General features: G+C 41.7%; 1 protein-coding gene across 2 annotated transcripts in view; it reads left to right on the forward strand.

The window, feature by feature from the left end:
• The first annotated feature begins 7,022 nt into the window (after window positions 1-7,022).
• The window catches only part of psmd14 (proteasome 26S subunit, non-ATPase 14), a 108,624-nt gene continuing 92,823 nt past the window's right edge, over window positions 7,023-22,823 (forward strand). The window contains exon 1 of one of the 2 annotated variants that reach the window (XM_043693868.1): window positions 7,023-7,103. Coding sequence is in view for 1 of the 2 variants with exons in the window: in XM_043693867.1 (XP_043549802.1) it covers window positions 7,365-7,630 (266 nt within the window). In the remaining variant the exon portion in view is untranslated. Of the gene's footprint in view, window positions 7,104-7,168; window positions 7,631-22,823 lie in introns of those variants that run through there. The other variant, XM_043693867.1, reaches the window with a different exon arrangement.

Genomic DNA, 22,823 nt, shown 5'->3' on the forward strand with positions numbered 1-22,823 from the left:
ACCTGTAACTTGTGATGTGCCACAGGGATTAGTGCTGTGGTCACAATTATTTCCAATATTTATCAATGACCTGGATGAGAAAATTGAATGTACCATAGCCACATATGTGAATGATCATAACACAAAGAATATCTAAAAATAGGTTAAGCGGGCATGGAAAAAAATTGCAGATAGAATGTGGAAGAATGTGAGACTTTGCGCTTTGGTAAGAAGAATAGTGTAGGTGAATATTATTTAAATGGAAAAAGATGACAGAAAGCTACAGCACAGAGGGATTTGAGAATCCTCATGCATAAATCACAAAAAGCCATTATATAAATCCAGAAGGTGTGACGAAAAGTAAATGGTATTTAAAAACATGTAAATCTCACTAAAAGGACACAAGGCGCTCAAATGACATTTGAAATATGGGGAACTGTTTTGGTCTACTTATCTCAGGAAGGATACCCTGCCATTGGAGGCATTCAAAGCAGATTTATTACACTGATCTCGAGCATTAAGGGACTGTCTTATGAGGAGAGATTGAGTCTGTTGCACCTGGACATATTGGAAGTCAGAAGAATGAGAGACAAACGTTTTGAAACATGCAAGATTCTTAGGGGTGTTGACAGGGTAGATGTGGATAGGTGGTTTCCCCTTGTGGGAGAATCTAGGACCAGAGAGCATCAGCTCAGAATAAGGGTTCACCTTTTAATACAGAGGTGAGAAGGAATTTCTTCTCTCAGAGGATAGTGAATCTATGGAATTTTTTTAACCACAGAGGGTTGTATACACTTGGTCATTAGGTATATTCAAGGCTGAGATACACAGACTTTTAAACAATGGTCATGGGGAAAAGGCAGGAGAGTGGAGCTGAGGATTATCAGATCAGCATCTCATTGAATGCTGGAGCAGGCGCAGATTACTTACTTCTGTTTCCATGTCTTATGCTTAGTCTTAACTATTCCAGTGGTTGATACCCTATTTCATACACTTTGAAGACTGGAGGTTCCATGTCCTAATACACAGCAAGTCCTCTTCGCCTATCAGACCCTATGCTCACTGACTTATGTTGGTTTCCGGTTAAGCAATGTCTCAGTTTTAAGATTTACATCCTTGTTTGAAGTCTTTTCAACTCTGTCCCAGCCTCTGTAATCTCTCAAGGTAAAACTGCCTTGAGTTATTTGCACACATCTAATTTTGGCTTCATAAGCGTTCCTCTTTTTAATTGTTCCACCAATGATGGCCAATCCTCCCATGCTGACCATTATAACTCTGGAAGTCCTTTCAGAAATCCATCTATCCCTCGAACCAACTTTAAGGTACTCCTTGAAATTTCTCTTCTCGACCATCAGATCAAATACCTCTGTATTAGATTCAACGTGATATTTTGTTTTATAATGCTCCTGTGAAGAACCTTGGGACATTTTACTTTGTTAAAGGTGCTATATAATTTGTTATTGTTTAAAATTATTTTAATCTCTGTTATGCCTTCCCTTGGCATATTTTCACTTGCTTTCCCATTCCAGCTAACTATCCTTGTTTTATTATCTCTGTGTGCTTTACTATTTTGTTCCTCCCTGCTGCTTCCACTTCCCACTCATTCCTCCCCTAGTTACTTGCAGTGAAGTGATCTTAACACGTTGGTTCTCGTCAAGCTGTTGTTGCTTTCTCTACGGAGCTGTGCTCTTCATCATTCTCATCATGTTAGCTCTGGTCCAATATTTACCTGGTGTTACTGTCACTAGATATTAGACGTAGCTTGAAGTTTGCATTAGAGAAGCAGAGCTGCATGTAGAACATACACAGTGTATTATTGAAGGAGAATGGGGCAAAGTGACAGGAATACTTGAAATTGTAGGTTAACACAATCACTAAAATAGAGAAGACAATTGATGGGAATAATATGGTTGGATATTTAAATTTAGCTTTCGTGACTGAGTTGAAGTTTGCTCTTGGATTAGGAAGGCAAGGAATGGAAACGGTTTGAGAATGATAAAATTAGATCTGGAGTTGACCTGCAAGTGGCGATGCAAGGTGGAAAACCAGCATGGAAACGAATGTCACTGAATTAGTAGTGACTAGAGCAATGTTCACCATAACCAATCATACAAAGGAATGATTGGCAAAGGAAAATGCTTGCCAGAATCAATAATCAAGCCACTTCAGCCCTCAAACCATTTTGCGATATCTAAATACGACAAGGTGAATGCACACATTTTAAGATGTTTGCTGATAAACTGCCTGTGCTATGCAGTCAATTAGTGCATACAAAACTTAGGTATACAAGAGCGCAAGAGTTAGGAGGGGGATTTCAAAAGTTTACTTTACAGAATGAGAATAGCCAACAGCTGCATATAAACATTGACAGTTAGAATTTGAAAAGGCAATGTCATAATGATTGGAGTTGAAACGCTAATAGAAGAGCATTACTAAAAATCACAACAACAGAATGTAAGGTTTATTCATAGAAGCTGAACACAATAATTTTAATAACATTAGTCCATTTTGCTGTCCAGGTTTCAGGTGAAGTGTCATAATACGACAACTGGAAAAAGATACAGTACACATAATGCAATTCCATCCCCAATTTGAAGGCAATTTTTTTCCCCTTTGTGTAATACATTCATTTTATATTATTAATGTAGTTAAATTGTATTTTGGGAAGCCATGTACAAGGATTAATTGGAACCGTAAAGCCTAAGGAACCAGGAGTTACAGAACTGAGGTGTTACAGGTGGGGAAGTATATTTACAGCATTGTAAATTTTTAAAAATAGCTCCCATTACAAACAAGGTGGTTAAGGAATTCAAGGTTATTTAAAATATATAGCTTATCAATTTTCATAATATTTACCTCAAAGTTTAAGAAATGTTGCATTTTCAGTACACAAGTGCTGCTAATCACAGTCCTGACTATAGCTGCAGTGCTGAGAGTACATGAGGGTTACCAACCCTGCTGCATCAGGAGTACATCCAACCTTAACATGAACACTGCAATTACCCGACAATGTAGAAAATTACCCAGGAATGTCTGTGCATAAAAAGCAGGTCATATCTAACCTGGCCAATTACTACCCTATCAGTTTACTGTCCATCATAAGCAAAGTCATGAAAAGCGTCATTGACAGAGCTATCCAGTGGCACTCGCCAAGGAATAAACTGCTCACTGATGCAGAGTTTGGCTTCCACCAGGGCCACCTGACACCTGACCTTTTTACAGTATTAGTCCAAACTTGGAAAGTGTGCTGAACTCCAGAAAGGAAGTGAAAGTACCTATTTCTTTTAAACAAAATTAATTCAAGGAATGTGGGCATCATTGGCTATATCAGAATTTGTTGTTGATTCTAAATGACATTGACAAACCTCATGGGTTTTTTCCTACACTCGGCAATGGTTTCATGGTCATCATTAGACTCTTAATTCCAGATTTTTAAAATTTAATTCAAATTTAGCCTGGGTTCAAATTCCACCACCACGGTGGGACTTGAACTAAGGTTTGCAGAACATTACCTGGGTCTCTGGGTTAACAGTCTAGTGATAATACCACTAGATCATCTCCTTTGATATCAACGCTGCATTTGACTGGGTCTCGCATTAAGAAGCCTGCACAAAACTGGAGTCTTTGGGAATCTGGTGAAAACTCTCCACTGGCGAGAGTCATTCTTGTCACAAATAGTAGATGGTTGTGGCTGCTGGGAGTCAATCAACTCAGCACTATGACATCACTGCAAGTATTGCTCAGGATGGTGTCCTTGTCTCAACATCCTTAACTGCTTCATCAATGACCTTCCCTCCATCATATGGTCAGAAGTGGAGATGTTTACTAATGGTTGCACAATATTCAGCAGTTTTCATGATGCCTCAGAAACTGAAGCAGCTTATATGTAGCTAGAACTGAGCAATGATTTTGAGAAGATTTGTAGCTCAAGTTGTGGATCAGGTTGTATGTTTGCTCGCTGAGCTGGTAGATGTGTTCTCAGATTTGCCATCTCCATGCTAGATAACATCGTCAGTGAGCCTCTGATGAAATGCTGGTGTTCTGTCCCGCTTGCTATTTATATGTCTTGGTCTGTTGTGATGGGTGATATTACTTTTGGTTCTTTTTCTGAGAGGGAGATAAATGGTGTCCAAATCTGTTGATACTCAACTACAGGAGCAATCATCCCAACATCCACAAACGGAACTGCATCAGAATATTATTAAAACAAGCCACAACACACTGCAACACCCAGGAACTAAGAGAAGCTGATGTAAAACACCTGTACAACATATTCAGAAACAACGGAGTCTGCCGATTCCTCCACAACAGATGTAAACAAGAAGACACAGCATGCCCAGGAACTTTAGCCACCCTGCCATACATTAAAGACATCTCAGAGATGACGACCAGACTACTCCGACCCCTAGACATCATGGTAGCCCACAAACCTACTACCACTGAAACAGCTCCTGATGAATTTAAAGGACCCCATGCCAAAAACCAGCAGAACAAACGTCATATACAAAATACCCTGCAGGGACTGCACTGGCCAGATGGGTAGGAAACTAACTACCAGGATACATGAGCACCAGTTAGCCACCAAAAGACATTACTGACTATCACTAATATCCTTACACACAGACAAAGAGGGACACCAGTTCGACTGGGACAACACATTTGTCCTGGGACAGGCCGAACAAAGACACACATGGGAATTCCTAGAGGCCTAGCATTCAAACCGGAACACTGTTAACAAACATATTGATTTGGACTCCATTTACCAACCTTCTAGTAAAACAACAGGAAGTGATATCATCCATCACAACAGACCAAGCCACATAAATAGTAAGCAAGACAGAACGCCAGCGCTTCATCGGAGGTTCACTGATGATGTTACCTAGCATGGTGACAAAACATCTGAGAACAGTGAGCAAACGTACAACCAGAACTGAACAACATCCAGGTTTGGGTTGATAAGTGACAAGCAACATTTGTACCACTTAAGTGTCAGGCAATGACCATCTCTGCCAAGAGGGAAACTAACCATCATTCCTTGACATTCAATGGTTTTATCATTGCTGAATTCCCAATTAATAACATCCTAGAGGTTGCCAGTAATCAAAAATTGAACTGAGCCATAAAATCAGGTCTTAGATTAGATTCCCTACCATTCGGAAACAAGCCCTTCGGCCCAACAAGTCCACACCGGCCCTCCGAAGAGTAACCCACCCAGACCCATTTCCCTCTGACTAGCACCATGGACAATTTAGCATAGCCAATTCACCTATTGGCTATGCTAAATTGTGGGAGGAAACTGGAGCACCCATAGAAAACACACGCAGACAAAGGGAGAACGTGCAAACTCCACACAGACAGCTGCCCAAGGCTGGACTCGAACCTGGGACCTTGGTGCTGTGAGGCAGGAGTGCTAACCACTGAGCCACCGTGTCACTCACATTGTAGAACTGACAGAGGAAGGAATTCCACACTCTTGTCTCCCTAATTTCTGTCCATCATACAAAAAGCTTATCCAGGGTTGTAATAGAATACTTTGAGGAGAGAGTGAGGTCTGCAGATGCTGGAGATCAGAGCTGAAAATGTGTTGCTGGAAAAGCGCAGCAGGTCAGGCAGCATCCAGGGAACAGGAGAATTGACGTTTCGGGCATAAGCCCTTCTTCAGGAATGAGGAAAGCTTGTCCAGCAGGCTAAGATAAAAGGTAGGGAGGAGGGACTTGGGGGAGGGGCGTCGGAAATGTGATAGGTGGAAAGAGGTCAAGGTGAGGGTGATAGGTCAGACTGGGGTGGGGGCGGAGAGGTCGGGAAGAAGATTGCAGGTTAGGAAGGCGGTGCTGAATTCGATGGATTTGACTGAGACAAGAGGGGGGGAGGGGAAATGAGGAAACTGGTGAAACCCGAGTTCATCCCTTGTGGTTGGAGGATTCCTAGGCGGAAGATGAGGCGCTCTCCCCCCAACCGTCGTGTTGTTGTGGTCTGGCGATGGAGGAGCCCAAAGACCTGCATATCCTTGGTGGAGAGGGAGGGGGAGTTGAAGTGTTGAGCCACAGGGTGGTGGGGTTGGTTGGTCCGGGTGTCCCAGAGGTATTCTCTGAAACGCTCCGCAAGTAGCCAGCCTGTCTCCCCAATATAGAGGAGGCCACATCGGGTGCAGAGGATGCAATAGATGATATGTGTGGAGGTACAGGTGAATCTGTGGCGGATATGGAAGTTTCCTTTGGGGCCTTGGAGGGAGGTGAGGGGGGAGGTGTGGGCGCAAGTCTTGCACCTCCTGCGGTTGCAGGGGAAGGTGCCGGGAGTGGAGGTTGGGTTGGTGGGGGGTGTGGATCTGACGAAGGAGTCACGGAGGGAGTGGTCTTTACGGAATGCTGATAGGGGAGGGGAGGGAAATATATCCTTGGTGGTGGGGTCCGTTTGGAGGTGGGTAATAGAATACTCTCAACTTGCCTAGATTGGAAGCCCCAATACTCAAAAAGCTTAACACCATCGAGGACGAAACAACCTGCATGATTGTCACTCCTCCATCCATTACATTAATTATCTATCTACAATACGTAATTCAGCGAGTCACCCCTGACAGCATCTGCCAAATCGTCTGGAAGGACAAGAGCTGCTGCAAGTTCCATGTTACACTACTATACTTGTAGCATGTACTGCTTCAATTCAGAGTCGCTGAGTCAATGTCTTGGAACTCTCTCCCGAGTTACATCAACTATACTGCACAGCTCAAGAAGGCAGCTCACCACCGCCTTTTCTCAAGAGCAACTAGGGATGGGCAACATTCCACACAGTGACACCCATCTCCAGTCCCTGATGTTTCCTTTCTCAGAGTTGTTCAATATGACTGTTTTCGATTGCTCCCTTGATCCAACTAAAGAACAAATTCTCGCCTTCACAGAAGCCACCCTTTCGGGCGGTTACCTTGACAACTCAGACTGGTCACAGACGGCGCATGTTAACTGCTCTGAACTCCAGTTTGCAGCACTTGGCCGAGCGCTGTTTGAACATTTTCAGCGCTGGCACTTTCAACTGACTTTCCCCGGCGACCCCGCTCCGGATATGATCGTTTGACCCGGAAGTGGCCGAGTCGCCCGTGGACCGGCTGATTCATTGGGCCAGAGCGAACGGTGAGTGTGGCTTTGAGAGAAAATCTTTAAAATTAAAGGTGATGATGGCCTAGGGAGGGGAGATAGAGAGTATGTCAGTTGCCGGCCTCGAGTCCCGGTCAAACGTGGTCTGGGGCCGGCTCTGGGGCTGCCCTTACTATCTCCACACCGGGGGCCGGCCTCCGGGTATTCTCGGTGCCTCAGCCCCTACCCTGGTCCATACCCTTTGGGGGCCGGGAGGCGAGGCCTCGCCGCCTCCATGTGGGTCTTCCCCCAACCAGGATGATGCAGTACAAGCGGCTCCCTCAGGTCGAGTTTTCTTTTTTTAAACAAAATTTGGTGCCTGTCACTGTCACACCGAGCCAGCCTAGGAAGAAGAGGAGCAGAGCCCTGAATATTGACGGCTGCAGTAGGAGGGTTTCGAAGTCAGTTAGTGTGGAGGGATTAGTGGTGCTGGAAGAGCACAGCAGTTCAGGCAGCATCCAAGGAGCAGCGAAATCGACGTTTCGGGCAAAAGCCCTGAAGGGCAGCACTTTTCAAGCGGTCGGGTGAGTGAATGGTATTGTGAAGTGGTTGGGGTGGCAAGAAGTATGTATTTTCCACTCCCAACAAAGGATGTGGGCAGGTGACACTTCGCGAAGTAGTACAAGAGACCTAGGAAGGAAGCATGACAATTTTAGAAGCAAATTACAGATCACACGGGTCACTGAAATACAATGTACAGACATCGTGTGTTTCTTTCTACAATCAGTTCCCGTTTGTGAAGAATTAATAACGTTGAAAATATTATCTTGAGAAATGTGTCAGCATAGAGTATAGGCAGATGAGGAAGAGACTTGAAAGAAAGACTACCTCTTATTGAGCATTTCTCATGATCTCCGTACAGGACCACATGGCTGTGACCTCATTACAGTATTGGTCCAATGCTGGACAAAATAACTGAATTCCACATTGCTTATTAAGGTACCATTTGACCCAAATGTGACCACAAGGGGTCCTAGTCATTGAGAATAAATTGGGGTGGTGTGGGTAGTCTCCACCAACTGGAGTCATGCCTAGCACAAAGATTAACATTGGAAATCACTTGCTTTTGGAGCAGTGCTGATTCACCTCCACATCCTAGTGCAAAGATGATAGCAATTGTTGAAATTCAATCATTTCCTCCCCATGGCACTAGTACAAACAATCCTTAGGACAGTGTTTTGGGCCCAACCATGTTAAGCTATGATAAGCTTTCCACCAGCATCATTAGATCATGTTTGGAGATGTCCACAGATGTCATAATTTTCAATTCTATTTCCAACTCCACAGAAAATGTAGTATGTGTCTGCATGCAGCAGACCTACATCTCAGCTGTCAGTTGCCCTTTGGGCAGTATCGTCTGAAAACAAAAGTCAAGTTCCTAGTGAGACTTAGCAACACACCTTGCCACTAACACACTCAATCGTGAAGTTATACAGAACCAGTCCATGTTGATCATGTTCCCATCTAAACTCGTCTGTTCTGCCTGCGAATGGCCCATATCTGTCAATTTTCTATTCATAAACTTATCCAAATGTATTTTAAATGTTGTGGCCGTACCTGTATTGACCACTTTCTCTGGCAGTTCATTCCACACATGAACCACTCTGCAAAAATGTTGCCCCTCAGGTCCTTTTTAAATCTTTCTTCTTTCTCCTTAAAAATATATCCCCTAGTTTTGAACTTGCCCACCCTAGGGAAAACGTCTTTGTCATTCACCTTATTTATACCCCTCATGATTTTATAAACCTCTACAAGCTCACCCCTCAAACTCCTGTGCTCTAAAGTAAAAAGTCCTGGCATTTCAAGTATATTTTTGTGTCTCAAACCCTCCATTCCCAGCACATCTTGGTAAATCTTTTCTGAACCCTCTCCAGTTTAATAATATCCTTCCTATAATAGGGTGACCGGAACTAATCCCTCCGCTGCCTCTGATTTGTCTTGTATCTTATCTGACAAATAATCTTGGATGAACAAAAATGTTTTGTAGTTAAATATTGAGGGGGCAGAAGCCACTGTCTTCAATCCCTACCACAAACTCTATTCCATAGCTACCTAGTCCCTCTCCCTTGTCACCATCTGAGGTATGAATCAGACCAGTTATAATGTAGCATCCAAGTGTCTTATCTTAGGTCCGTCACCAAGACAGCTTGTTTCCACCCCTGTGACATTGCAGCCTTGACACTTGTCTCAGCTCATCCAATGCTGAAACCCTCATCACTGCATTTGTTACCTCTAGACTTGCTGCCCTAATGCTTTCGCTGCTTGCCTTCCTGTCTTGCACTTTCTGTAACTGGAACTCAGTTGCTGCCCAGAATCTCAGTTGCACTGTATCTAGGAGCAGGAGTAGGTCATTTTCTCCCCCTCATCTGTTCTATCTTTCAACTAGGCTGATCTAGTTGTGGTCTCAGCTTCGTTTACCTGTCTGCACTGTAACCTTTGTCTCCCTTGTCTGTCAAAAATCTATCTTACTCAGCTTTGAATAAATTTAAAGACCTAGGTCCACTAATTTCTGGGAAAGAAATTTCCACACTGTAATGACTCAGAAGGAAAACTCTTCTGTCTTAAAAGGGAGATCCCTTATTTGAAACTATGTCCTATAGTTTTAGTCTCCATCAAAAAAAGAAAATATCTTCCACCTATTCACCCTATCCAGTCCCCTTAAAATGTGTGTTTCAATATGATCTCTTCTCATACTTCTAATTTCTAATGGGTATCAGTTTAATCTATTCAATCTTTCTTGATAAAATAAGCCCAGCATCCCAGCAATGAGACAAGTGAACCTTTTCTGAACAACTTCTCAAGCAATTGTCTATTTTTCAAACAATGAGACTAAAACTGTGGTCTCACCAATGGCCTGTACAGCTGCAGTAAAACTTCCTTGCTCTGATCTTCTATTAGCTTAACAATTAATAACATTTCATTTGCCTTCCTAATCACTTGCTGTACCCATGTGCTGACTTTCTATGATTCATGCTCCAGGAGCCCCAGATCCCTCTGAGCCTTTGAGTCCTGCAGCTCTCTCCATTTAAATTGTAGTTTGCCTTTGTATTCTTTGTATTAAAATGGACAAGTTCTCTTTGACTCATGTTATTCTCCACCTGCTGAAGTTTTGTGCGCTCACCTAAACTGACTGTATCTCCTCTTGACAATGTATTTTTATATCTCTGTTGGTATCATTGGCAAATTTAGCTACCATACGTTTGGTTTCCTCCTCCAAATCATTGATAGAGATTATAAATAGTTAAGGTTCGAAGATTGATATCTGTGGCACCCGAGTAGTTACAGCATGCCCACTTGAAAATACTTCATAAAGCTCTATTTTCTGAATCCTATTAGCTAACCATTCTTTGGCCATGCACTATATGCTGTTATGAGCAACTGTTACATTCATCTCAAATACCTTTTGGAAATGCAAGTAATCACATCTACTGGTTCCCCTCTCCACTGTAAATGTTACTTTGTTAATTACACATTATTTCCCCTTCACAAAGTTATGTTGGACTACCTGATCACATCAAGATTTTGTCTGCTACAAGTTTGATAATGGATAATGATATATTTCCTATGACCAATGTTAGGCCCTCTGGCCTATAGTTTTCTCTTTCTGGTTTCCTCCTTTCTTGAATAAAAATGTTACATTTGTCATTTTCCAATCTGCTGGCATCCTTCCAGAATCTGAAGTACTTTGGAAGGATCCAGCCAATCTATTTGGTGTATGTGTTCCATTTCTTTTAAGACCATACGATGTAGACTATTCAGTTACTGGGGCTTTGTCAATCTTTAGATCCAGTAGTTCTCCTAGCACCTTTTCTCTGTTGATTTCTTTTCATGCCTTGGTTTTCAAATCCTGTTCACTGAGAACTCCTGTGTTCACTGATTAAATTGATTCCTGATCTGACAACGCCTTAATTTTGAAATTCTTGTTTTAGTCTCCATGGTCTCCCAGCTCCCACCTTGCTAATCTTCTTTAGCCCTACAACCCTATGAAAGTTTGCTGCTTTTCCATCTGCCTGTTGCACATCCCAGGATTAAATTGTTGCAACTGTACTTTTGAAGTGCTGTCATTGTTGTAATGAAAGAAACCTGGCAATCGGTTTGGGCACAGCAAGGTACCAGAAAAGCAAATCTATTAATATAACAATCTGCTATTGTGATACCAAATCAGGCAAAAATATTGACCCGAACGCTGGGATGATAATTCTTTGGAATGTTTTGAAAAAAGGTCATATTGTATTCACAATGTTAGCACTGTTTCTTCTCCACAGATGCTGCCAAACCTGCTGTGTTTCTCTTGCACTTTATTTTTATTTCAGATCTCCAGCATCTGCAGTACTTTGCTTGTATTATACTAGAGAGAACTCCTGTACTCCAAATCCATGGGATCTTTTGCATTTACCATGGAGGGCAGATGGAGTTCTTAATTTGATGTCTCATCTAAACGATGACACCTTCAACAGTACAGTACATCTTTCGGACTGTTCTGAAGTGCCAGCCTGGATTTGTGCTGGGGTCTAAAGATTGGGCCCATAACCCATTAGACCACTGCTTAATAAAAATTTGTCTATCTCTGATTTAAATTTTAACAATTGAATTGACGTTGCCTGCCATTTGAGGAAGAGTGTTCCAAACCTCCTCTACTATTTGCATGTAGCAGTGCTTTCTGACAGCTCTCCTCAGTGGCCTCACCTTAATTCTTAAACTATACTCCCTGGTTCTAGCAGCATCAACCAATGAAAATAATCTGAAAAACCCTGTCTTTCACTGTTAATATCCTGCGAACGTCAATTAGATCATCCCTTGAACTTCTAAATTCCAGAGAATAAAGACCTAATTTTATCTAATCTCTCCTCATAACCCCTTAAAACCAGATAGCATCCTTGTAAATTCTGCATTTAACTCCCACCAAGGCCAACACAGTCTTCCTCAGGTGTGGTGCTCAGATCTGCTCACATCCACTCTAGGCTACAACCAGGGTTTTGTATAACTGCAGCATCTTTGTACTCCAGCTCTTTAGATATGAAGACCAGCTTTCCATTAACTTTCTTGACTATTTTCTGCACCTATTAGAGAGCCGTGCACCTGAATTCCCAAATCTCATTGGACATCCAGTATATTAACTTTGTGCCTTCTAAAAGTTACCCTGATGTATCCTTGTTTGGTCCAAAATGGATAACCTCACACTTGTTTATATTAAAATTCATCTGCCACAGCTTTGTTTGTTTACCTAGCCTATTATTATCCTATTGTAATTTTTATGCTGTTGGCAACATTGTCCACAATGCTGCCCGATTTTGTGTTGTCAGTAAATTTAGATATTTGACTGTTTGTGCCTTTTTCCAAGTTGTTAATGAATATTGTGAATAACTGAAGCTCCAACAGTTTCCTATCCATGTCATTAATTTGCCCACAGTTCTGTGGGCTTTCATCTTAGCTAACAGCCTCTTTTTGTGGGTCTTTATTAAAATTCTTCTGGAAGTCCATATGAACAACATTGCTGACTTGTCCCTGTTCAGCACCTTTTATCACATCTTCAAAGAACCTGGAGGTTTATTAGGCATGCCTACCCCTCATGAATCTATGTTGACTCTCCCTGATTAACTGAAATTTTTTGAGATGATCAGTTACCCTATTCTTGATTATAGACTCCACAAATTTCTCCACGACATATGTTGGGCTAACTGATCTGTAATTCCCTAGTTTCCTGCTGTTACTTTCTTAAAGAACATGGTGACATGAGCAACTTTCCAATCTAGAGGTACAATGCTGATACACATAGCCCTGAAATATTATGGTTAGGGCATTGGCAATGTGCAGTCCTTTAACACCCGTGAATGGAAACTATTCAGGTCTTGGGGATTTGTCACTCTTCACTTCTGTTAATTTCCCCACTAATAATGATTTACTAATTTTACTTAGACCATGTCCCTGATCCTTTGTTAATTTCCTTGGGACTTTTGGCCAGCTACCCTCCTTTTCTGCTGTGAATACTGATGCACAAAAATTGTTCAGCATGTCTATCATTTCCCAACTGTCACTGACAATATGTTCACTCCCAGCCTTCAGTGGACCAATAATACTCTTAACCAACTGCTTTCCTTTTATAAAACCATAGCATCTTTTATTGTCTTTTGTGTCCCTTGCAAATTTCTTTCATCATCCTTTTTAGTTGCTCTTATAAGCTGCTTTGTGGCCCCTTGTTGGTCTTGTTTTTGTCCCGTCCTGTGGGCTCTATACTGTTATTTGAATTATTCGAGCTCTTTTAATTTTATGTTGTCCCTTATCTCCTTTTGAAGCCCATTTTTGTTTGTTTTGTGAAAGGGAGCTTTTCCTTCTCATAAGTACAAATTGCTTTCGAATGGCCTTAAGTGTTACTTTGAACACCCTCCACTGTTCCAATGTTGTTTTATCTATTAGCAACGCTTCCCAGTTTACTGTGAGTCTCTGCTTCTTGCCATTAAAGTTTGCATTACTTAAATCCAAAATTCTAATATCTGATCTTTGCTTGTCTTTTACAAATGCTACATGAAACCCAATCATGTTAGGATCATTTTTTTGACAAATGCTTATGTACAACAATGTCACTAATTAAATCAGGCTCATTGCTCATTACTAAATTTAATGTTGCTTGACCCCTTGTCGCATTCAAGATGCATTGCCAGAGGAAACTATCCTGGGGACACACTAGAAATTCACAACATTTCTGGCAGGTCATGGTGTGTCTCTCCCAGTCTATGTTAAGTTAAAAATCCCTCATTAATACGACTGTGCCTTTGCTACATAATTACCTAATCTCAGCATTGACACAATCTAGCACTTCTGAGCTGCAACCAGGTGGTCTATATGTGAAACTTGTTGTGGTCTTAGTTTTTTTCACAGTTCCTGAATTCCATCAGGTCTATACCGGGTGCTTTACCCTCATTACATCCTCCCTCATTCATAATCGATGATGCTACTCCTCTTCTTTTGCCGTTTTCTCTATTCTTCCTATAAACCTTATAACCTGGAATGTTTAGTTTCCAGTCTTGACCATTCTGCAGCCAAGTATATCTCTGTATGACTACTACATCATAGTTTGAATTTGAATCTGTGCCTGCAACTCGTTTAATTTGTTCCTTATACACTGTACACCTTTTGTAAAAACTCTAATTTTGGCTATAAATTCTATCTTGTCCTCAGCATCTTTTTGTTATTTGTCCCTTCTGATTTACTCAATACAATCTTTCTAGTCTTGCCTTGTTCATTAAACTGGCCCTGCTTGTTCATCCTATTAACCTCTACCTGGTCTCCACATCCTGACCTGTTGCTCTAGTTCCCACCACCTCATGCCACACTAGTTTAAACCTCCTGAGCAGCACTAGCAAACCTCCCTGTAAGGTTGAGGAATTGGCTTAATTTTACACCATGGAAATGCATACACTTTTTAACTTAAGTAGGTGCTTGGGGACAAAGGAGGGGAATATGGGCTGCCTTCTCAAGAGAGTGCATGGGAAATTAAGCCATACCTATTCAGAGCAGATTGTACATGGCAAATGACAAACACTTGTGGATCCTCTGGCGCATAGAACAAAGTATGAAGCTTGTTTAAAGCAAAAGGTCAGAACGTTTGCTAGCCTTCAAATAAGGTGGTGAGTTCTTGCATTCTGAATCCAGTGAGGGAGGTTGGTACTGATGTGAGAATGGAAGAAGGAGGAATTTATCGTGAAGAAAATGGCCAAGGCCATATGAACCATGAGAACAGGCCCTGATTTTAAGAAATTGTCAGACTACATCCTTGAAAATAATCAATGGTTCCATCATCACAATACTTAGGTTTAAAATTGATGGGGAGAATGTACTTGATTGATTGCACTTAGTGTAAATCAGGCACTGGGACTGGATACAGTACATCCAAGGATGCTGAGGGAAGTGAGCTGTGAAAACTGCAAAAGCACTAATTATCGATTTCCAGTTTTCCTTTGATTCAGGTGGTGCCAAAAGACTAGAGAATTCCAAATGTTACTGCATTCCAAATAAAGTATTAAAAAATAATCCCAGCAACTACTGGTCAGTCAGTCTAACTGAATTGGTGAGGAAACATCAAAACAACGATTTGATGCAGAATGAATTGTTACTTGCACAAATGTGCATAATTAAAGAAAGCTGGCATGAATTTATGATAGAAAATGGTGTTTAATTACTGTAATTTTTTTAAGACCTAACAGAAGGGTAATATTGACATGATGTACGTGGACTTGCAAAATATTTGACAACGCTGCAAACAGAATTTTTGAGCAAAGCTTTAGCTCATGGAATAAAGAGGACAATAGAAATGAAGTTGGCTTTGTAGTGAAAAATCAAATAATTGAAAATGGATATTTTTGGATTTCATAATAGAGTTCCCCAGGAGTCAGTTCTGGGGTTCTTCTTTGTCTTGTATTAATGACTGAGAATTTGGTGTACAGGGCACAGTTTCAATATTTATGCATGAAATGAAACTTGGAAGCATTGCGTGTTGGAAGGACATAGTGTAGAACTTTGCAAGGATGTAGACATGTTGCTGAAATAGTTGGATAAATGAAAGATTCCAGGGTGCTACCATAATTGAAATGCAGCTACAATTACTGTCTTGACCTGTTTTTGAGAGATAAAACCTCAAATAATTTCTGGACAAATTTGGAGAAAATTAGTAAATTTTAAGGGAAATGATTTTCTAAAATTTGAAATTAAACTGCATTGACTTCAATGCAAGAGGCCGAACTGGAAAGCATAGATTCATAGAATGTATCATAGAATCTCTTTAGTGTGGAAACAGGCCATTTGGCCCAAACAGTCCACACCGACTCTCCAAAGATTAACCTATCCAGACCCATTCCCTACCCGATTACTCTTCATTTATCCCTAACTAATGCACTTAACCTACACATTCCTGAACACTATAGGCAATTTAGCATGGCCAGTTCACCTAACCTGCACATCTTTGGACTGTGTGAGGAAACCAGAGCACCTGGAGGAAACCCACGCAGACATTGGGGAACGTGCAAACTCTACACAGACAGTTGCCTGAGGCTGGAATCGAACCTGTTCTTTGGTTAGCACTGTTGCCTCACGTTACCACTGAGCCACCGTGTGACATCTAGCCAGCATGCCACACCTGAAGGCAGATGAACTCAGGGCGTGGTAAGGGGCATGGGACGGGGATATCATTGCAATTACAGAGACGTGGCTCAGGGATGGACAGGACTGACAGCTTAATGTTCCAGTATACAAATGCTACAGGAAAAATAGAAAGGGGGGCATTACAGCTGTACTTACGGCGGATATCCCTAGGAATATATCCAAGGAAGTTATTTGGGTGGAACTGAGAAATAGTAAAGGGACGATCATCTTATTGGGATTGTATTATAGACCCCCCTAATAGTCAGAGGGAAATTGAGAAACAAATTTGTAAACAGATCTCAGTTATCTGTAAGAATAATAGGGTGATTATGGTAGGGGATTTTAACTTGCAAACATAGGCTAGGACTGCCATAGTGTTAAGGGTTTAGATGGAGAGGAATTTGTTAAGTGTGTACAAGACAATTTTCTGATTCAGCATGTGGATGTACCTATTAGAGAAGGTGCAAAACCTGACCAACTCTTGGGAAATAAGGCAGGGCAGGTGACTCAGGTGTCAGTGAGGGAGCACTTTGGGGCCAGTGACCATAATTCTATTAGTTTTAAAATAGTGATGATCTAAAAGTTGAAGTTCTAAATTGGAGGACGGCTAATTTTGGCAGTAGTTGGCAATAACTTTCAAATGTTGATGAGGGACAGATGGTCGCAGATAAAGGGACAGCTGGAAAATGGGAAGCCTTCAGCAGAGGCTGGTACAATTGCAACATTTAAGAGGCATTTGGATGGGTATCTGAATAGGAAAGGTTTGGAGGGATATGGGCCATGTGCTGGCAAGTGGGACTAGATTGGGTTGGGATATCTGTTTGACATGGACAGGTTGAACCGAAGGATCTGTTTCCATGCTGTACATCTCTATGACTCTGAGTCTAAATGAGATAACGAGAGTCCAGAGACATTATATTCCCATTAGGGTGAAAGGCAAGGCTGATAGGTGTAGGGAATGCTGGGTGACGAGAGAATTTGAGGGTTTGGTTAAGAAAAAGAATGAAGCATATGTAAAGTATAGGCAGCAGAGATCGAGTGAATTGGTAGAGTATAAACGCAGCAGGAGTGTACTGAAGAGGGAAATCAGGAGGGCAAAAAGGGGACATGAGATAGCTTTGGCAAATAAGGTTAAGGAGAATCCAAAGGGATTTTTATAAATACGTTATGGACAAAAGGGTAACTAGAGAGAGATCAGCAAGGCAGCCTATGTGTGGAACCACAGGAGATGGGAGAGATACTAAACGAGTATTTTGCATCAGTGTTTACTCTGGAGAAGGGCATGGGCGATATAGAATGTGGGGAAATAGATGGTGATATCTTGAAAACTGTCCGTATTACAGAGATGGTGGTGCTGGGTGTCATAAAAGGCATCAAAGTGGATAAATCCCCAGGACCTGATCAGGTGTACCCTAGAACTCTGTGGGAAGCTAGAGAAGTAATTGCTGCACCCCTTATTAAGATATTTGTATCATTGATAGTCTCAGGTGAGGTGACAGAATACTGGAGGTTAGCAAACGTGGTGCCACTGTTTAAGAAAGGTGGTAAGGAAAAGCCAGGGAACTATAGACAAGTTGTTAGGGGAAATACTGAGGGACAAGATTTATATGCATTTAGTAAGACAAGGACTGGTCAGAGATAGTCAACATTGGCTTTGTGCATGGCAAATCATGTCTTACTAACTTCATTGACTTTTTTGAGAGAGTAGCAACAAGGATTGATGAGGGGAGAGCAGTGGACGTGATCCATATGGACTTCAGTATGGCTTTTGAGAAGGTTTCTCATGGGAGACTGGTTAGCAAGGTTAGATCTCATTGAATACAGGGAGAACTGGCCATTTCGATACAGAACTGACTCGAAGATAGAGAACAGAGGGTGATGGTGGGGGGTTGCTTTTCAGACTGGAGGCTTGTGACCAGTGGAGTGACACAAGGATCGGTGCTGGGTCCTTTGCTTTTTGTCATTTATATAAATGATTTGGATGTGAGCATAAGAGGTACAGTTAGTAAGTTTGCAGATGACACCAAACTTGGAGGTATAGTGGACAGCAAAGAAGGCTACCTCAGATTACAATGGGATCTTGATCAGATGGGCCAGTGGGCCATCGAGTGGCAGATGGAGTTTAATTCCGATAAATGTGAGTTACTGCATTTTGGAAAGGCAAACCAGAACAGGACTTTTACACTTAATGTTAAGATCCTGGGGAGTGTTGCTGAACAAAGAGACCTTGGAGTGCAAGGTCATAATTCCTTGAAAGTGGAGTCACAGATAGATAGGATAGTGAAGAAGGCATTTGGTATGCTTTCCTTTATTTGACAGAGAATGGAGTATTGGAATTGGGAGGTCATGTTGCAACTGTACAGGGTATTGGTTCGGCCACTTTTGGAATATTGTGTGCATTTCTGGCCCCTCTCCTATCGGAAGAATGTTGTGAAACTTGAAAGGTTTCAGAAAAGATTTACAAGGATGTTGCTAGGATTGGAGGATTTGAGCTGAAATATGTGTTGTTGGAAAAGTGCAGCAGGTTAGGCAGCATCCAAGGAGCAGGAGAATTGATGTTTCAGGCATAAGCCCTGTTCTTTGGATGCTGTCTGACCTGCTGCGCTTTTCCAGCAACACAATTTTCAGCTCTGATCTCCAGCATCTGCAGTCCTCACTTTCTCCTTGGAGGATTTGAGCTACAGGAAGCAGTTGAATAGGCTAGGGCTGTTTTCTCTGGAGCATTGAAGCCTGAGTGGTGACTTTCTAGAAGTTTACAAAATCATAGGGGCATGGATAGGGTAAATAGACAAGTCTTTTCCCTGGGGTGGGAGAGTCCAGAACCAGAGTGCATAATAGGTTTAGGGTGAGAGGGGAAAAATTACAAAGGGACCTGAGGGCAGCTTTTTCTTTAGAGGGTAGGGCGTGTCTGGAATGAGGTGCTGGAGGAAGTGGTGGAGGCTGGTACAATTATAACATTTAAAAGGCATCTGGATGAGTGTATGTAAATAAGAAGGGTTAGAATGATATGTGCTGGAAATATGTTGCTGGAAAAGCGCAGCAGGTCAGGCAGCATCCAGGGAACAGGAGAATCGACGTTTTGGGCATAAGCCCTTCTTCAGGAATGGGGAAAGTTTGTCCAGCAGGCTAAGATAAAAGGTAGGGAGGAGGGACTTGGGGGAGGGGCGTCGGAAATGTGATAGGTGGAAAGAGGTCAAGGTGAGGGTGATAGGTCAGACTGGGGTGGGGGCGGAGAGGTCGGGAAGAAGATTGCAGGTTAGGAGGGCGGTGCTGAATTTGATGGATTTGACTGAGACAGGCTGGGGGGAGGGGAAATGAGGGAACTGGTGAAATCTGAGTTCATCCCTTGTGGTTGGAGGGTTCCTAGCCGGAAGATGAGGCGTTCTTCCTCCAACCGTCGTTTTGTTGTGGTCTGACGATGGAGGAGTCCAAAGACCTGCATATCCTTGGTGGAGTGGGAGGGGGAATTGAAATGTTGAGCTACAGGGTGGTTGGGTTGGTTGGTCCGGGTGTCCCAGAGGTGTTCTCTGAAACGCTCCGCAAGTAGCCGGCCTGTCTCCCCAATATAGAGGAGGCCACATCGGGTGCAGAGGATGCAATAGATGATATGTGTGGAGGTGCAGGTGAATCTGTGGCGGATTCTTCCATATGATTATAAGTGATTATAACATAATTATGCTCGACAATTATTTGTATACATTTACAAATATCAATGGTAAACTTCCAGTACCTTGCTCAAGTGTCAGTCTTAAGTGTGAATCTAAACAGCAAATACCTGTCACTTGGTAGTGGAGCAATTTGATTTGGTTTCAAAATGAGGTCCATGATTTCAAACCAACTGCAGTGTTCATAGAACACAATGTCTGAACTTGCAGTCTCCCTTTACCCGGAAATGTTGCATTCAATTGTAATACCCATGAATATTTCGTTTAACAAAAACTAGAGGTAAAAATCAGTATCTTTTTGATCTGTACCACAATGCCGTAATCGTTCAGTAGTCTGATGAGTTATTAGATAGAATGAGCTATCAGCAAAGTGTCATGAAAATCTCTTGTCTCAAGCTGCCCACATAATGTTTCTTGTTTGCTTTGATCAAGCTGCCTATAACTAATTTTTCAAGAAACTACCCCTCTTGTTTCATGTGGCTAGTCACTGTCTCTCACACCACAGTTTGAACTTACATAAGTAATGTTGATCAGAAAGCCTGTGCTCACTGAAGAGAGAGGAAATGAAAAGATTTATTGCCTTATTGTAGAATTTGCAGGCCTAAAGACAGTTGAAGGCTGTAAAGTTTAAATAGTTAATTGCAGAAGTAGAACTTGGCTTCCAGTTGGACTGATTTAACTATAGTGAATAATGCAACATCTGGAAGAATATGGCTCTGAGTGATGGGATGGATTGGGATTGGTGGGCTGAAGGGTTTATGCCTGAAACGTTGATTCTCCTTCTTCTCCTGATTGGCTGTGCTTTTCCAGCGCCACACTCTTTAACTTTGGTCACTCAGTGCCAAACACAGAAGTCTGTCATCAGAATATATTTGGGTTAGTTCCCCATCCCGCGAATCTGAGTAAAATCTTTGAAAGAATAGATCAGGTTAACAACTCCAGCAATCTGTGGCTGAAGTTCAGCTAGTTTTATGAGTAAACACAGTCACAAAACTGTTTGAAATATGTACTGTTGTGTGATGAGAGTTTGCAATAAATAAACCTCAGCAGAATTATCTACAGTGTGAATTAATGATCTTTATTCACTTGTGGTGTCTCTTCTTGATAATCCTGCCCATCTTATTTTTGTTCATGTCTTGTTTATCCTGCAGCCTTGAATTCCAGAACCATATTATGATAAACAAGTCTGCACAATGGGATTTAGCCTCGATAAACTGGCAGGCTTAAATTCCAAATACAGCATGACACCTTCAGCGTGGTGATAGACATCTAGATTACTGTGTGAACTGGCTTTGACAAACCAGCAGTTTTGAAATTCAAACACAAAGCACTCGCTCACAAATTATTTTGGGTTTATAAATAGTGTGAGCAACATATAAAAAAGAAATTTACCACCGAATTGTCTGCTTCTGATGTATTTAATATGAAATTCTGTATGAAGCTATTATCAAAGTTGGTGGAGCAATATTTCTGGGATTGCTATCCACATAATTTTGTTTTGGCCACATTTAGCTTTGTATAGGTAGTTATTAGTAACTTGGTAATTGTGCCTTTTAAGTTACTCCGACAACAATTTTACAAGATTAATAAAATTAATTTTCAGACCATTTTGTAATGTAATGATGCAGCAATTCTACAATTTACAAATGATATCTTATCTATGGAATTCCTTGCATGAGAAAGAAATGATTGTGTACCTGTGAACATTTTTTGTACTTTATGCAAATTGTCATAACTAGCCTTGAGGAATTTAGTTCACACCAGCTAGTTTTTTAAAATTAATATTTCAGTCTTGCTGATTTTCAATTTTAATGTCTGACTGGACACAATTTATTATCTGCTTATCATCCTAGCAATAGCTCACTTATGAGTTTTTTTGTAAACGTTTTGTGAGATGTAAACTGCATTTCGTGACCCTTCAAGGTTTAATTTCATTGTCTGCACCTCCCATGTACACCATTTTCTTGCCATTTCCATTTTATGAACACTGGAAGTTACTGGACTTTAAAATCAAATGCAGACATGTTCTTGGACAGTTCTGTAGATCAAATAGAGAAGGAGAGTCTACACAATTGTTTTGAGTGCAGCCATGCACAGGACCCACCAAAAAGTGACATTTCAGAATGTTTGAAAATGTATTTTTCCACAGAGAGCACACAGGCTGCTTCTTTCTTCTGATGTGACAGCTGCATAGAAACAAATGGAAAGCATTTCGGCTGTAAGACTGGCAATGTAATCATTATCTAACAAATTTTCAGTTTCAGTCCTTTGGTGATACTTTTGCTTTGGGGTGATATGTTCAAACCCTTCACCCAGGTTGACACTAAATGTGGTATTTAGGAAATAATGGGTTTATGAGAGGTGCTGAGGTTTTCCAGCAAAGTTTAAGAGTGGCGATACAGTGTGTTAATTGTGATGTGTTCAATGCATTATTTGAAATGCAGTGAATAGGTTTCAATTGTGTGTGAGTTTCCCAATTTTCAGTGAAAACTCAAAAAAGTTATCCTTGGTCTATGGGATGATGAGGAAAAAGTGAGGGCTGCAGTTGCTGGAGATCAGAGCTGAAAATGTGTTGCTGGAAAAGCGCAACAGGTCAGGCAGCATCCAAGGAACAGGAGAATCGACGTTTCGGGCATAAGCCCTTCTTCAGGAATTAGGAAAGTGTGTCCAGCAGCTAAGATAAAAGGTAGGGAGGAGGGACTTGGGGGAGGGGCTTTGGAAATGCGATAGGTGGATGGAGGTCAAGGTAAGGGTGATAGGCCGGAGTGGGGTGGGGGCGGAGAGGTCAGGAAGAAGATTGCAGGTTAGGAAGGCGGTGCTGAGTTCGAGGGATTTGACTGAGACAAGGTGGGGGGAGGGGAAATGAGGAAACTGGAGAAATCTGAGTTCATCCCTTGTGGTTGGAGGGTTCCTAGGC

This window comes from Chiloscyllium plagiosum, chromosome 7 (assembly GCF_004010195.1).
Source record: "Chiloscyllium plagiosum isolate BGI_BamShark_2017 chromosome 7, ASM401019v2, whole genome shotgun sequence".
NCBI lineage: Eukaryota > Metazoa > Chordata > Chondrichthyes > Orectolobiformes > Hemiscylliidae > Chiloscyllium > Chiloscyllium plagiosum.